Source organism: Sus scrofa, chromosome 10 (genome assembly GCF_054392235.1).
Source record: "Sus scrofa isolate SSC_HxYL_T2T_F1_AM1 chromosome 10, Sscrofa_HxYL_maternal_Yorkshire_Landrace_v2.0, whole genome shotgun sequence".
In the NCBI taxonomy this organism is placed as follows: Eukaryota; Metazoa; Chordata; class Mammalia; order Artiodactyla; family Suidae; genus Sus; species Sus scrofa.
In genome coordinates, this window is record NC_139392.1 from 68,832,433 (window position 1) to 68,846,300 (window position 13,868).

Genomic DNA, 13,868 nt, shown 5'->3' on the forward strand with positions numbered 1-13,868 from the left:
ATATGGTATTAAAGTTTCCATTTGTGTATGTTTTTCCAGGAATCTTTATTTCTCTCACCACTAAGGCCATTTACTATCTAAGATAAAGTTTATATGAAAATTGAAGTGTGGTGAGTTCACATGATCTTGTTTACTGGATATTGTTTATTTTCTGAATAGGTTCTGTCCAAAGACAGTTCATTCCAACTGCTTCTCAGATAAATCAGGTAAAACAAAATACTGGAAATTATTTGGTACAAAATTCAAATCCATTTAACTTCCCAACAGCATCTTTCAAATTTAAAAAAAAAAACCCAAAGTATTAAAAATTTTATTTCTGTAGCATATTAGCACAGATTAGACAGGTATAGAATCATATTTATTTGCTCCATCACTCCCAATTTAGCCTTTATTTACTGTCACATTTCTTGCTATAATACTCAATGTAAATTACTCATATTTTGTAAATATTTCACATACCTCAGAAGCAGAAACTGTAAACAGTGTATGTCCCACCTTCTGGAGCCCTTAGGTCTGAAGAACTAAATTCTTCTATCTAATTTGATAACTTACAAGCTTGTAACATGTAATGTTTAGAAGATCTCAGTAAAATCTATAAATTGTTTTTAATGCTTCATTAAAAAATAAATTCCAGTTCAGACTTTATTAGTATGATCCTTGTTCTTCTGTGTCTAGTCCATAGAGGAGTAAAGACCGTTCCTTCATGAGGAGCTTCATGACTCCTCGGAGAGTCAGTATCCGAATCGTGGCCCTCAGGCCTCCAAGACAAGGTCCCTGGCGAGTCTCTTGAGCTGTGGTTGGACCCCCTGGGTGCTGCCATTCCCCTGGAAGCAAGGGAGGACCAGCCTCAGACTACTCCTTGGGGTTTACAACCTGCTTTCTACTTCTCCTTTCCCATTGTGAGCAGTGGTATGCAGCAGGTGGCCCAAAGTTTTAAATTAAACACACTATATTGCTAGTTGAAAGGAATCTGAAAAACCCAAATGAAAGGATTCAGAGTAAAATTCTTGTCCTCTGCCTTCATCTTATTTTTCATAACCGGGTTAGCCATGAATGTGAGTCTCAAAACCAATCAGGGATAAAGTGTCTTCTGGGATGGGTAAATGACAAGATATTTCATAAAACTTTTGTGTAAATGGAGAACTTCAAATCATGTCAACTCCTGTAGCAGAAGGTATTCAACATATGCTCATGTATATGGGTATGTATGCGCTGCTCTAACCTGTGCCCTCCCTAGGCCTTCCCCCTGGGCCCTGCGCAGTAGGAGTGCAGCCGCCTTGGGCATGGGGCAGGGGCACGGGCCGCTGCCCTTTCTGCATGGATTACCTCCCTTTTCATTTTAGTTAACTTCAGACTTATGTAGCTATGACTAGAAAAGGCAAATGTTATTCATGCTTTAAAACAGACTGCAACCTTTTATATTTTATATGTAAGAAAAATAAAGCTATTATTTTCTAATAAATTGTTTTATTTCAGAATCTATAAGATGTATTTTTACAACTTAATATTTATTTTCTTCTTGGTCTTTTTTTTTTTTTTTTTTTTTTTTTTGCTATTTCTTTGGGCCGCTCCCGCGGCATATGGAGGTTCCCAGGCTAGGGGTCTAATCGGAGCTGTAGCCGCCAGCCTACGCCAGAGCCACAGCAACGCTGGATCCGAGCCGCGTCTGCAGCCTACACCACAGCTCACGGCAACGCCAGATCGTTAACCCACTGAGCAAGGGCAGGGACCGAACCCGCAACCTCATGGTTCCTAGTCGGATTCGTTAACCTCTGCGCCACGACGGGAACTCCTATTTTCTTCTTAAGTGTTATTCTTAACCTTGAATTATTTTTAGGGAGTTCCTCTGTGGCTCCAAGGGCTAAGCAGAGGAGGCATATGGTTTGGGCTGCTGTTGTGGTGGAGACTTCCACATGTTGTGGATACAGCCCAAAAAAAAAGAGAAAAGAAACAATTATTTTTAAAATGTCATTTCACTATTTTGTTGTTTCTAATCATACCTATCTACTATTAAAATTCAAATATTTTCTTAATATTTTATGAAATATCCCAGTTCCATTTTCTAACATTCACCACAAGCAGTAGTATGCTGAATATTATTTCAGATTTTTTTGCTAGCATATTTGAAAATTGTCTTAAAACATTTTTTAGTACAAACATTTGAACACTCTTATAGGAGGAATAAAATAAAGGGAAGAGAAAACCGAGTCACTCTTCCATTACTTCATCTTTTCATTTGTATGTCCTTCTGGACATTATCATTTATTATTTAGGTGCATGTTTATATACTGTATGTCTTTATTTTCTACAGAATGGAATCAAACTATTTGGGGGAACTCCTCTGTATCAACACAAGTGGATGTACCTTGGGTGGATGTTTAGGTTTTTTGTAATTAAAAACAAGTTGGAAGAGAAATATGTATGTGTATATTTGTATACCTCTGTAAGTTAATTTGTGGAGTAAATTCCAAGAAATCGCTGGATCAACAGGTAAATATTTTAAATTTTGGTAAACTGCCAAATAAACATAATGTATAAGCAACCCTTGTTTCCTCAACCTCTGCATATGCCATATGTGATTGGGACCTTTTTGGTTAATTTGTTAAAGAAACACTTTTTAATGAGCAGTTAATACTTCAGTTGTACACACATGAGGCACAGCAGTGAACAGAACAGAAAAAAATCTTGCCCACACAGATTTTACATTCTAGTGAGAGAAGACAATTAAAGTAGTAAAATCTTAAGACAGTTGGCGATAATTTTTTTTTTTGTCTTTTTAGGGCCACACTTGTGGCATATGGAGGTTCCCAGCATAGGGGTACAATTGGAGCTGTAGCTGCTGGCCTACACCACAGCCAGAGCAATGCCAGATCTGAGCTGTGTCTGTGACCTATACCACAGCTCATGGCAACGCTGGATTCTTAACCCACTGAGCAAGGCCAGAGATCGAACCTGCATCCTCATGGATGCTAGCTAGTCAGATTCGTTTCTGCTGAGCCACGACAGGAACTCCTGGTGATAATTATTTTAAAAAGAAATAAATCACAGGGGTGGGGTGTGTTCTTGTGGTGCAGGAAGAGCCTTGACCAGTGCGTCTGGTGTGGAGGGAGCCAGTGTAAAGGAGAAGGTGGAGTCTGAGAGGAGGCAGAGGGTGACAGCTCCTGAAGGGCTGTGAATGGCAGTGGATAAGATAGGAAACCATTAGATGGTTTGAGAGAAGGGTGGCAGCTCCTGTGATGCTGTAAAAAGATGACTTGGCTGCTGAGAACTGACTGTAACAAGGCAGAGGAGGAAGTAAGAAGGCCTGATAGGAGCCTGTTACCACATACTGGGTGAGAGGGGGTGGGGAGGGGAGCAAGAGGTGTGTGGTCAGATGCTGAATGTATCTTAAGGTATTTCCCCTCCAGATTAGATGTGCAACATAAGAGAAAATGAGGAGTCAAAGGTGACATCAAGGCTTTTGGCCTGAGCAACTGGCAGAACACTGGGTGGAGAGGCCCAAGAGGACTGAGGGTGGGTTTGGATGCGCAGGCTTGCCTATTGGACAACTCTGTGGAGATGCCAAGTAGGCCATACTTGTACAGGTCTGAGGTCAGAGGAGAGCACATGGCTGGGCTCTAAAGCAGGTCTAGAGCCATGAAACAGATGGAGGTTAGGAGATGGAGGAAGGGAACAGAAAACTGAGAGTCACAGGAGAGATTGCTGTGAAAGGAGAGAGTGATGGATGGTGTCATGTGCTGCTAGGAGGTCACATGGAAAGAAGACTGGATGTTGTCATTGGGTTTAATAATGTGAAGCTCTTCAGTCATGACAAGAACGCTGTTGTGACTGGGGTGGGTTTCAGAGTAAATAGGAAGAAACAAGTTGGAGGCAAGTGTAGACAGCATTTTCAGGAAGCTTTACAGGAAGGTGGGACTGAGGCAGAGAGTCTGGAAAAGTGAGATTTAATCAGAATAGGGGCTTTGAAGTCAGAGAAAGGCAGGAGAGTTGAGGGTGTGTATGTGAAGTAATGATGTTATAACAATTTAAGTTTATAGCAAGTATTTCTTTAGTGGAGTTGGGTGTCTTGTTACATATTTATTGGCCACTCATATTTGTATATGTGGATTACTTTGAATATTCTTATTGGTTAGTTCATTTTTTATCATAGATATTTGAGAATTTTTTGTATAATAAAGATATCAGCTTTTGGTAACGTATATTGCAGATATTTTTTCACAGTTCGTCATTTGTCTTTTCTCTTTTTCTGTATGCAATAGGTTTTGTGTCCTGCTTTAAAAAGTCTTTCTTATTCCAAGACTATAAAAGGATTTGCCTGTGCTTTCTTCTGTTACTTCTATGGTTTCATTATTGTTAATTAAAATCTTTTATCCATGCTAATTTCATTTTGGTTAAAGTTGAGAGGTGGGAATCTGATTAGCAAGGCTACCATATGTTTCAGGATCTGTTTCTGGATTCTGTGCAAGTCCATTGGTTGTCTCCCCACCCCTGTGCTGCTATAAATCTCTATTTCTATTTCTATAGCTTTGAGATCCATCTTCTCATGGATCTTCTCATGTGCCCCTACCACTGCCATTACCATTAGTTTTCTGAATTTTCCTGAATATTTTTGTATTTATTTTCCCAGAAAATAATAATACTAACATCATATATTGAGCACTTATATACATTACTGTATTGTTTTTTGCATATATAGTTATCTTTATCACTATTACAGCCCTATTTAGGGACATTACTATTATTATTCTCATCTTAGAGATGAGGAAACTGAAGCACGAGGTTAATAACATGCCCAATGTGACATGGCCGGTAAGTGGTGAGGCTGTAACTTGAACCAAGAAGTCTGGCTCCAGAATCTGTGCCCCTGTCTCTCCTTACCAGCTTTAGAATAAGATTTAGAATCTAAAACACCATGTTAATATTTGGACCAGACTTGCATTGAGTTTATAGATTATTTTGGTAGAATTGAATCTTTGCGGTATGAAATCATTTCACCCCAAAGGGGGATGTCTTCGTTCATCCATGTCTTTGAACACTCAGTGGAGTGTGCAGGCTTCATGCTGGTCCTCCAGGCTTCTTTTTTTTCCTTCATGTTATCTTTTGGGTAGCTAGTATTGATAGGATTTTTGTTTTGTTGTGTTTTAGCAGGTTATGGTTGGTTTACTAGAAAGCTCTTGATTTTTTTCTGTTGAAGTCATAATTAGTCATTTACTGTATTATCTAATTACTAACAGTTTTTTAGTGATTTTTCTTGAGTTTGGAAACATCTTCATATCACCTGCAAATAATTTGCTTTTTCTTTTCAAGTATTCGTGCTTTTTCTTTTGTTCTTTTTAAAAATTAGTTCTTTTTAGAATACTGCTAACTTCTAATGATATTAAACATCTTTTTAATAAAACCTCCAATATATAATCATTTATTATGACTTTGACTTCAGTTTCATTTTTATGAAAAAGGATTTCTCAGCAAGGAATAGTAAATTTTTTCAAATGCCTTTCAGTGTCCACAAGACGCTATAGTAGTGCTTTGTCTCTACTTTGCTATGTTAATGTAGTGAACTCTTATATATTTCCTAATGTTGAGTAATGCCTGCTTTATTCCTGTTATGTAATGCTGGATTTGATATTTTATTTGGAATTTTACATCCATGATCACCAGTGAGACCAAGTTTGTGAGTGTGTTTATACATGTGTGCTCTTCCTCAAACTTCCATTGACTGTTATTATGCTGGCTTCATAGAAAGAATTAGGACTCTCTTCATTTTCCTCTCTCTTTTTAAAAAGCAACAAAATAATAGGTCCTTTGAAGATCTGAAGAAGTTCACCTGGGAGAACATCTGGCACTTTCTGGTTAACTATTTGATGTCTTCGTAGATTTATTCTATGCTCTACCTTTTCTGTCTCTAATTTTATAAAATAATATGTGTAGCCATAATCATTTACTTTTTCTAGAAAAGTAATTTTAGCCATGTTTACAAATTTATTTGCTTAAATTTGTACAAAGTATTTATAAAGAATATCTCTTAAATTCCCCTTAGTTGTAGTCACATCTCCATTTGTATTTTAATATAGACTATTTATAACTCAGTTTTTTTCTGGTGTTAAGTGGGCTAGTGATTTGTCTATTTTATTGATTCATTAAAGATCTGGATTTTAGACTGATTTATCAATGACTTCTCTACTTTCTTTTTTTTTCTTTTTTTTTTTTTTTTTTTTTGTCTTTTGTCTTTTGTCATTTTAGGGCTGCACCTGCGGCACATGGAGGTTCCCAGGCTAGGGGTCTGATTGGAGCTGTAGCCACTGGCCTACACCACAACCACGGCAACGCCAGATCCGAGCCGCATCTGTGACCTACACCACAGCTCACGGCAATGCCAGATCCTTAACCCCCACTGAGCGAGGCCAGGGATCAAATCTGCAACCTCATGGCTCCTAGTTGGATTTGTTTCCACCACACCACGACAGGAACTCCAACTTCTTTACTTTCTGATGCAGTAATTTCCACTTTTGTGTTTTTAATTCTGTATTCACATTTTACTTGCCTCTTTTTTTGCATACTGCCTGTACTCCCTAAGTAGCAGGTCATGTAAATTTAGAAGCATCCTTTTTATAATGCAGATTTTACCTATGAAGGAAATATTAGTGATAATTTAGTGTAAATTATTTTGGTTCATGTACTTTCCTCACACACAGGAAAGAAACACCTGTTCCTGGGACTGGATTTCATTCAGTCTGCTGAGACCTTTGCTGTTTTAACTGCTTCACCTATTTTTGTGAATTGTACTAATGCTGGCTGGGATGAGCTCCCTGAGTGAGTGGGTGTGTTGCTAAGGCAGGAAAAGGGGGAGGGTAATCTGGGATGGCTCCCAGACAGAGGGAGGGAGGGCTGGAGAACCGGGGAAAGGCTGGGATAAGAATTGACGGAGGACCAAGACAGATCCCAGGAACATAAGAGGTGGGGAGAAGATGAGCCGGTGTGAGGATTCTGTGCTTGCTGGCAGCCCGCTCTTCTCCTTTGCCTGCTGGCCTCACTCTATCAGTAGCAGGTATCTGGAGGTGTTAAAACCCACCCAGCTTCACAGGGGTAAAATGCAGAATCATTGACTTTCACTGAAGCTGTGTTTTTCAAATTACTTTGAAAATGTGGAAAGAGTCTATGATTACTGTTCATTAGGGACCCTAAATAAAGATTTTACCTCAAGAAGAATTGAAATATCTTCCCCCCAAATTTGCTAAACCATTAGTAGTTATTAAAACCTCCCATGTTCATTGTGCTTGGAGCACTCTAGAACTTGGAGCACTCTGTTGCCTGTTTTTAAAGGATTTAAGTTAAAATTAGGTAAGATACACATTGTACATTATTAGATGATTTATATGTTCATTTTAGATGCACATTTTATGCATGTTTTACATTAGATATGCATATTACATCATAACCATTACTATGCAGTAAAATACATATGGTTAGTAAGTTAACATCTAAAAATTAGAGGTCAAAATCCAGAATAAGTGAGAATATTTACAGTGTATACTGAGTGTAGTGTTTATGGACAACATGAGCTCCTCTTAGCCAGAGTAACATTATTTGCAGAAGCTTGCTCTAACCTTATGAGTTGTCAGATGATCTCTCCTTTCTATTTCATATGTTAATGTATGAGTTTTTCAGCTTTGTATTCATTTGCCTGAATTAACAGTAACACTTAAATAAACTTACTTATTTCTTCACTGAGATGAAAAGAAGTGTGGCCTCACTCTCAGTTCCACAAATGATTCCTTACATACTCTGTGGAAGGTCAGCAGAAGTGCTCGGGGCTGTGCAGGATGAGAAAAATACATGACGCGACGTTGCTTCTGTCCCAGTGATGTTCAGGGACAAGGGAAATATTTGTTCAGCAGTTCCACCCTCAGCTTCACCTTTCGTGGCACTAAGGCCTGAATTGCGGTGTTCTCAGCACAGTGCAAACACATGTGAAATATTCTCCTACTTAATTGAACTGTGATTTGGAGACCATAACTTGAAGCATACCTGTTTTTCTAGGTCTTCCTTAAATGATGACAGTAAGTTAAGCTGAGGTACATGGAACTACTTGTTAGAAGGAGTCTGTTCATTTTTAAAGACCAGCCTTCCATCTTCCTCAGAGAGGTGGTACCTTTCTTTTCTGCCACACAGAGGAGCATGTGTCTGGGGGTCTGGTAGGTGCAAGTGGGACATGGTTAAGTATGACGCACTCCTCCTTCAGAAGGAAACCACCTTTGTACATCCAAAAACATGTCGGAGCACGGCCGTAGCCTGTGGCCCTAATCTGCACATGTCACTGTGATCATCTGATAGGACTGAAGGCCTGTGCGTCAGATCTGACCCTCCCATTTCCCCCTCACATACCCACGCCTACCCTTCTCTGCAGAGCACAGTGAGCAGTGTCTGCTGCAGTCTCTGTGCGTGAAGCTTTAGATGATCTTCATGATGGAAGTTGAGATTGTATTGCCCTTTTCTTTGAACCATGTTCATCTGATTTAGTGAATTCTTTTATTAAAATTGTACATTAACTTAGGAAACAGATACATAGGAGTTTAGTGCAATTGATGTGGTGCTATGTGCAACCAAGTAATGAAAATTCTAGGCTATGTGAAAGGCTTTTTAAAGGTTGATTGACTATAATGATATTACCCAATGGTATACTGTATGATATTATTTTGAGATTCTAATGGTTAAAATTCTTTAGTCATTTGAAAATGTTTTTAGTAGCAAATTGTTAAGTATGGAATTGCAGGGCCCCAGAATAGGCTAGATACAGATCTACAGGTTTAAAAATATCTATTATTAGTGCAGTGATTTTTCAGTCAACAGGTTTTATACATGGTACTAGTAGTTGTGGTGTCCGGCAGACCAGCTCTACAACTTAGCTGCATAATCCTGAGCTACATTACTCAGCTACTCTTTTTGTCTGTAGAAGGAAGATATAATAATACCTACTTTCAGGAATTGTTGTAAAGTTTCAGTGAGGTACTGCTGCTGATCATAGAAAGAGCAGACACTCTGTAGTCTTTACTGCATGCAAGATGCTGATCCGAGCACAGTGCATGATTAGGTCGTGTGCTTCTCATGACCACCTTGTGCAGCAGACACTGCTAAGTCTGGCATTATCTTAGCAAGTGACACAAATAAGAACCACCACCAAAAGGTCAGCATGTCCTTACCACGTTCTAGAATACACTGAAAATGAAAATTTGCCTTTTTCTACTGAAATTTAAATTCATGTTGTATATTATAAATTATATTTAAAGATTTTAAAAAAACAATTTACCTTTTCTATTCCTCTATCTTTTCTTTCTTGGAATTTTATTATTTTAATTAAAATCAAGGAGCAAGCAGTGATGATCACCTGTGATTGTTAACAAAATACTCTTTAAATTACATTTTATTATTTTTTTAGCCAAAGGTTAAACAATATAGATATACGGAGATAGATGGGCAGACAGTTGAGATAGCCGGCATTCTCTTTGGCTATTAGAATTTATAGAGATCCTGCATTATTCTCTATGCTTTTGATGCTGGGGCTCTAGTTTTGAAATTATCTCTGTAGATTCACAAAAGGATAAATCCAGATACACAGGGAGGCTTGCCTGTGATCTGAGTTATGATAATTAATGTAAGTGATTTTCACTACTTTTTCTCTCAGCTAAGTGACTGTGAAGCAGAAGAGAGTGAGGTGTCTTGGAAAATAATTGTTGGTCTTTTTTTCCTTCTTAACCAACAAAATGTATTGCTTTTCTGGATTTTTTCCATTTTTTTTAAACCACTTTTCAAAACACACTTTGGGAAAATTCACAAGATCATATATGTATACAGTTTCTGTGTTTGGATATTTGGCTTATAGTCTTGAGTGGCCACAATGGCATCTTATACTAGGGACAGAGGAGTTTTACTCAAGCCCTGGAAAGTGACAGTTATTGTCATAGAGCACTTTGGGCTCCAGTTGACTCAGGGAGAGTAAAACCTCTGCAGCTCAGAATAAGAACTTAATGAAAACTGTGAAGCACGCAAGTAAATATTTGAGCCATAATATGTATATGTCTTAAAGTCTAATTATTGGAAAATTTTCAAGCCCCAAATTCTCTGTGTGTGTATGTTAAATACACAATCTAGGGTTAACCAAACAACCTACAGCTGACAATATTGATAATGATAAAGCTAAGCTACAGTATGCTTATTAAAGGGAAGACTAGCACTAGTGTAAAACCGTGGCCAACTCAACTTACTGAAGTTGTTCAGAAATCACCCTTTAGAAAATGGTAGGAATTTCAACTATCCATGCGTGTGCCAGCACAGTGAGAGCTTTTCAGGGAGCCAAACCTTACGTGGTGGCCAGACCTAGTGGAATACAGAACCAATTAATCCTCAGTAAACACTATCTGGGTTCCAATTTTAGCTTGTGGCACATAAATGACTTTAATAAGTCGTTTAGTAGGCTACTAATAAGGAACCCTTGAAAGAAAAAAATGAAAATTAATAACACTGTGTATCATTTGCCAGTTAGGGTCCTTCATTCGAATGCACACACACACATTTGTATCTTACTCTCACGAGGAAAGCCTTTTCCAACGGTAGACTGTCCTTTGAGAATCAAACATACACACAGGTTCACAGTTTACTTTGTTCACAGTTTGGCTGGAGTGCAAGGAATTCCCTGTGTGTCCATATCTACTTGGTAAGTTTTCCTTTGACTGAGTATTCCACCCCTTCTAATGTATCTGACAAATGTATTTAAGGAATGTCCAAAGATACATTTACAAGAAAATGTATTATGATGGTGTTGACAGTGCTTAAACGCTGGAAACAGACTAAATTTTGCCGTAGTTGATTGTTTAAGTTTTATCTATACAGTGAAATGCTGTGTAGCCATCCAGAGGAAAATGAGAAAGCTCCATATATACTCAGTAGGAAAGTTCCAGGTTATGTTATTAAGTGGAAAAACGGTATAATGTGATCCATATGTGTATATTTAAATATGCATATATACATCTATATATAGGATTTCTATTTCTAAGGTGAGGGTCTATGTGAATTAAATCGGGTAAGGCATATAAAATGCTTAGTATCATGCCTGCCTGTACATGTTTGTATAGTATGAATTTTTTATAATGACATGTATTACTTTTATATTAAAATTAGAAAATGATTTGCCCTTGGGAAAAGATCTGGGAAAATGTATTCACACTAGAGTATTAAAGACACAGCAAGGGGACATTTTTCTTCTGACAGAGGATATCGAGGAATTCCTAATGTGGGCAAAAGGGTCACCCCAATACTTTTTTTGGATGGAGGGGTCTTACCAGGTTCTATTAAGGCAGTTTGGAGACTTTTGATTATTAGTTCTTGACATACACATCCATGCTTTTTTTTGTTTTGTTTTTGTTTTGTGTTTGTTTTGTTTTTGTTTTTGTTTTTTTGCTTTTTAGGGCCACACCCTTGGCATATGGAGGTTCCCAGGCTAGGGGTCAAATCAGAATTACAGCTGCCGGCCTACACCACAGCCACAGCAATGCAGGATCCAAGCCACGTCTGACCCACACCACAGCTCACAGCAACGCCGGATCCCCAATCCACTGAGCGAGGCCAGGAATCAAACCCTCAACCTCATGGTTCCTAGTCATATTTGTTTCCTCTGCACCACGACGGGAACGCCTACACATCCATACTTTTGTGTTTCTTCTTCCGTGTTCTCAGAGGGGTGTGTGTGTGTGTGTATTTATATGGGAAGGGGGATATCTATGTATATCATTTCAGCACAAGGTGATTATCTTCTTTCAAGAATGTTAGAAAATTTAAGGAAGAAATGGAAAGAATAACTGGCAGTGATTAGCTACCTAAACAAAGAAAAGTTTTCTTTCTCTCCCTTCCTGTCAATCCTGTCCTAGCAAGTAGGAATCATTGCAGGTCATTGAAAAGAGGTTGTCTTCCAGTGGCCATACCCAAAGTGGTTCTAATAATCTATCTCATTGCAGTGACTGCTAAAAGGACTCTGAAGGAAAAATATTGACTATACTGTATTATTTGTTTTAGAGAATTTTATTCTCAACTCTTATAGTTCTATGAGCTATTATCATTGAGAATTATTGTATGCTGTCATACTGCTGGTGTTAAATTTTAATGAAATTCAGAGTTCCTGTTGTGGCTTAGTAGGTTAAGAACCTGACCTAGTGTCCATGAGAATACAGGTTTGATTCCTGGCCTCACTCAGTGGGTTAAGTATCCAGTGTTGCCACAAGCTGTGGCAAAGGTCGCAGATGAGGCTTGGATCTGGTGTTGCCATGGCTCTGGCTGTGGTGTAGGTCTGCAGACTATGATGTAGGCCTGCAGCTGCAGCTCCGATTTGACCACTAGCCTGGGAACTTCCATATGCCACAGGTATGGCCCTAAAAAGAAAAAAAATTATTGAGCATGTGGAAAGGGTGTCCATTTGAAAACTGAATGTCAGTTATTTTTTTTCAGAATGACAGACTTATGTATAAACATTACTTAAATCATGTCTTAATTATGTATAAATTTTGTTAAATATAGTTGATTCTTTCTAGAGTCAGTGTAGGATTAATAGGAAATACATAGGCCTAATTGACAACTTGTTAGGTACTTTCCTTATGATAAACTTGATGATGTGTTGCTATTTTATTAGAAGAGATGAACTTTTTCCTCAAATTACAACACTTTAAATATTTGAAACCCTTATTCTGTATAAGCACTATCATATCTCATAAGCTCATTATGATTGGAGATGTTTGATGAAATGTTTAAGACACAGAATATGGAGCCAGAGTCTTAGGGTTCAAATCCTCGCCCTGCCTCTTCCTAGGTGTATGATCTTGTATAGATTACTTACTTCCCCTCATCTTGATTTCCACTTCTGTAAAACAGGGATTTAAATAGATGGTTAATAGATACTGTATTTCATAGGGTTGCAAAAAGATTGCTGTAAGGATTAAATGCATTACTATTTATAAAGCACGCGTACATATAGTAAGTAGTCAACAAACATAGCCACTATATTTGCTTTTTGTCCATCTCCTATCTCGTAAGTGCTGTGTGTGCATGTTATCAAATAAGTTAGTTGTTGACATATTACAGTCTAAAAATATTATTGATTCACAGTCTGTTTTAAATACTTCTTACAATTTCTTTCTTATTAAGGTGTCAAAACTGATTTTTATGCTAGTTAGTTTTGATTATTTGTTTCTTGTTTGTATTGCAGTTACAAACTATAATACTGTGGTAGAAACAAATTCAGATTCAGACGATGAAGACAAACTCCATATTGTGGAAGAAGAAAGTATTACGGATGCAGCAGATTGTGAAGGTGGTGTGCCAGAAGATGACCTGCCAGCAGACCAGACAGTGTTACCCGGGAGCAGTGCAAGAGAAGGGAGCGCCAAGAGCTGCTGGGAGGACAATGGTGAGTTTGGTTCTTCTCGTAATGGTCTGTTCTCTGTGTTCTTTTAAAAATATACCAACTGACATGATAAATTGGATGAAAAGTTGGAAATGAACCATTATTTACTTGTCGATCAGTATCCTACTTATCAAAACCTAGGTTATGAAGCAGAATAATAGTTGTTTTGACCATAGCTTGCATATAATACATTGATACATGTAATATAATGAATTTTGGTAGGTTTTTATTTTTACCAGAATCAAGCATTCCATATATGTTGATATAATTGAACCTATTTTTAGTTGCATACTGCGACTTCAAATGAAGAAACTGCTTAAGAAACCAACAAGTTATATTTTGGTTCAGTACCATTATAAGATAATTCGGTGTGCAAAATTCAGGTTAAATATGGGAGTACTTGTAGTGTTTGTAAGCATCTCTC

The 13,868-nt window shown here is 37.9% G+C and overlaps 1 protein-coding gene across 41 annotated transcripts in view; it reads left to right on the top strand.

The window, feature by feature from the left end:
* The window catches only part of ZEB1 (zinc finger E-box binding homeobox 1), a 203,367-nt gene that overhangs the window by 121,390 nt on the left and 68,109 nt on the right, over positions 1-13,868 (top strand). For 39 of the 41 annotated variants that reach the window (XM_084980057.1, XM_084980076.1, XM_084980070.1 and 36 more), the window contains one exon: positions 13,247-13,447. The exons of the other annotated variants lie outside the window; for them this stretch is intronic. Coding sequence is in view for 8 of the 39 variants with exons in the window: in XM_084980049.1 (XP_084836175.1) it covers positions 13,247-13,447 (201 nt within the window). In the remaining 31 variants the exon portion in view is untranslated. The remainder of the gene's footprint in view (positions 1-13,246; positions 13,448-13,868) is intronic. 41 annotated transcript variants of the gene reach the window in all.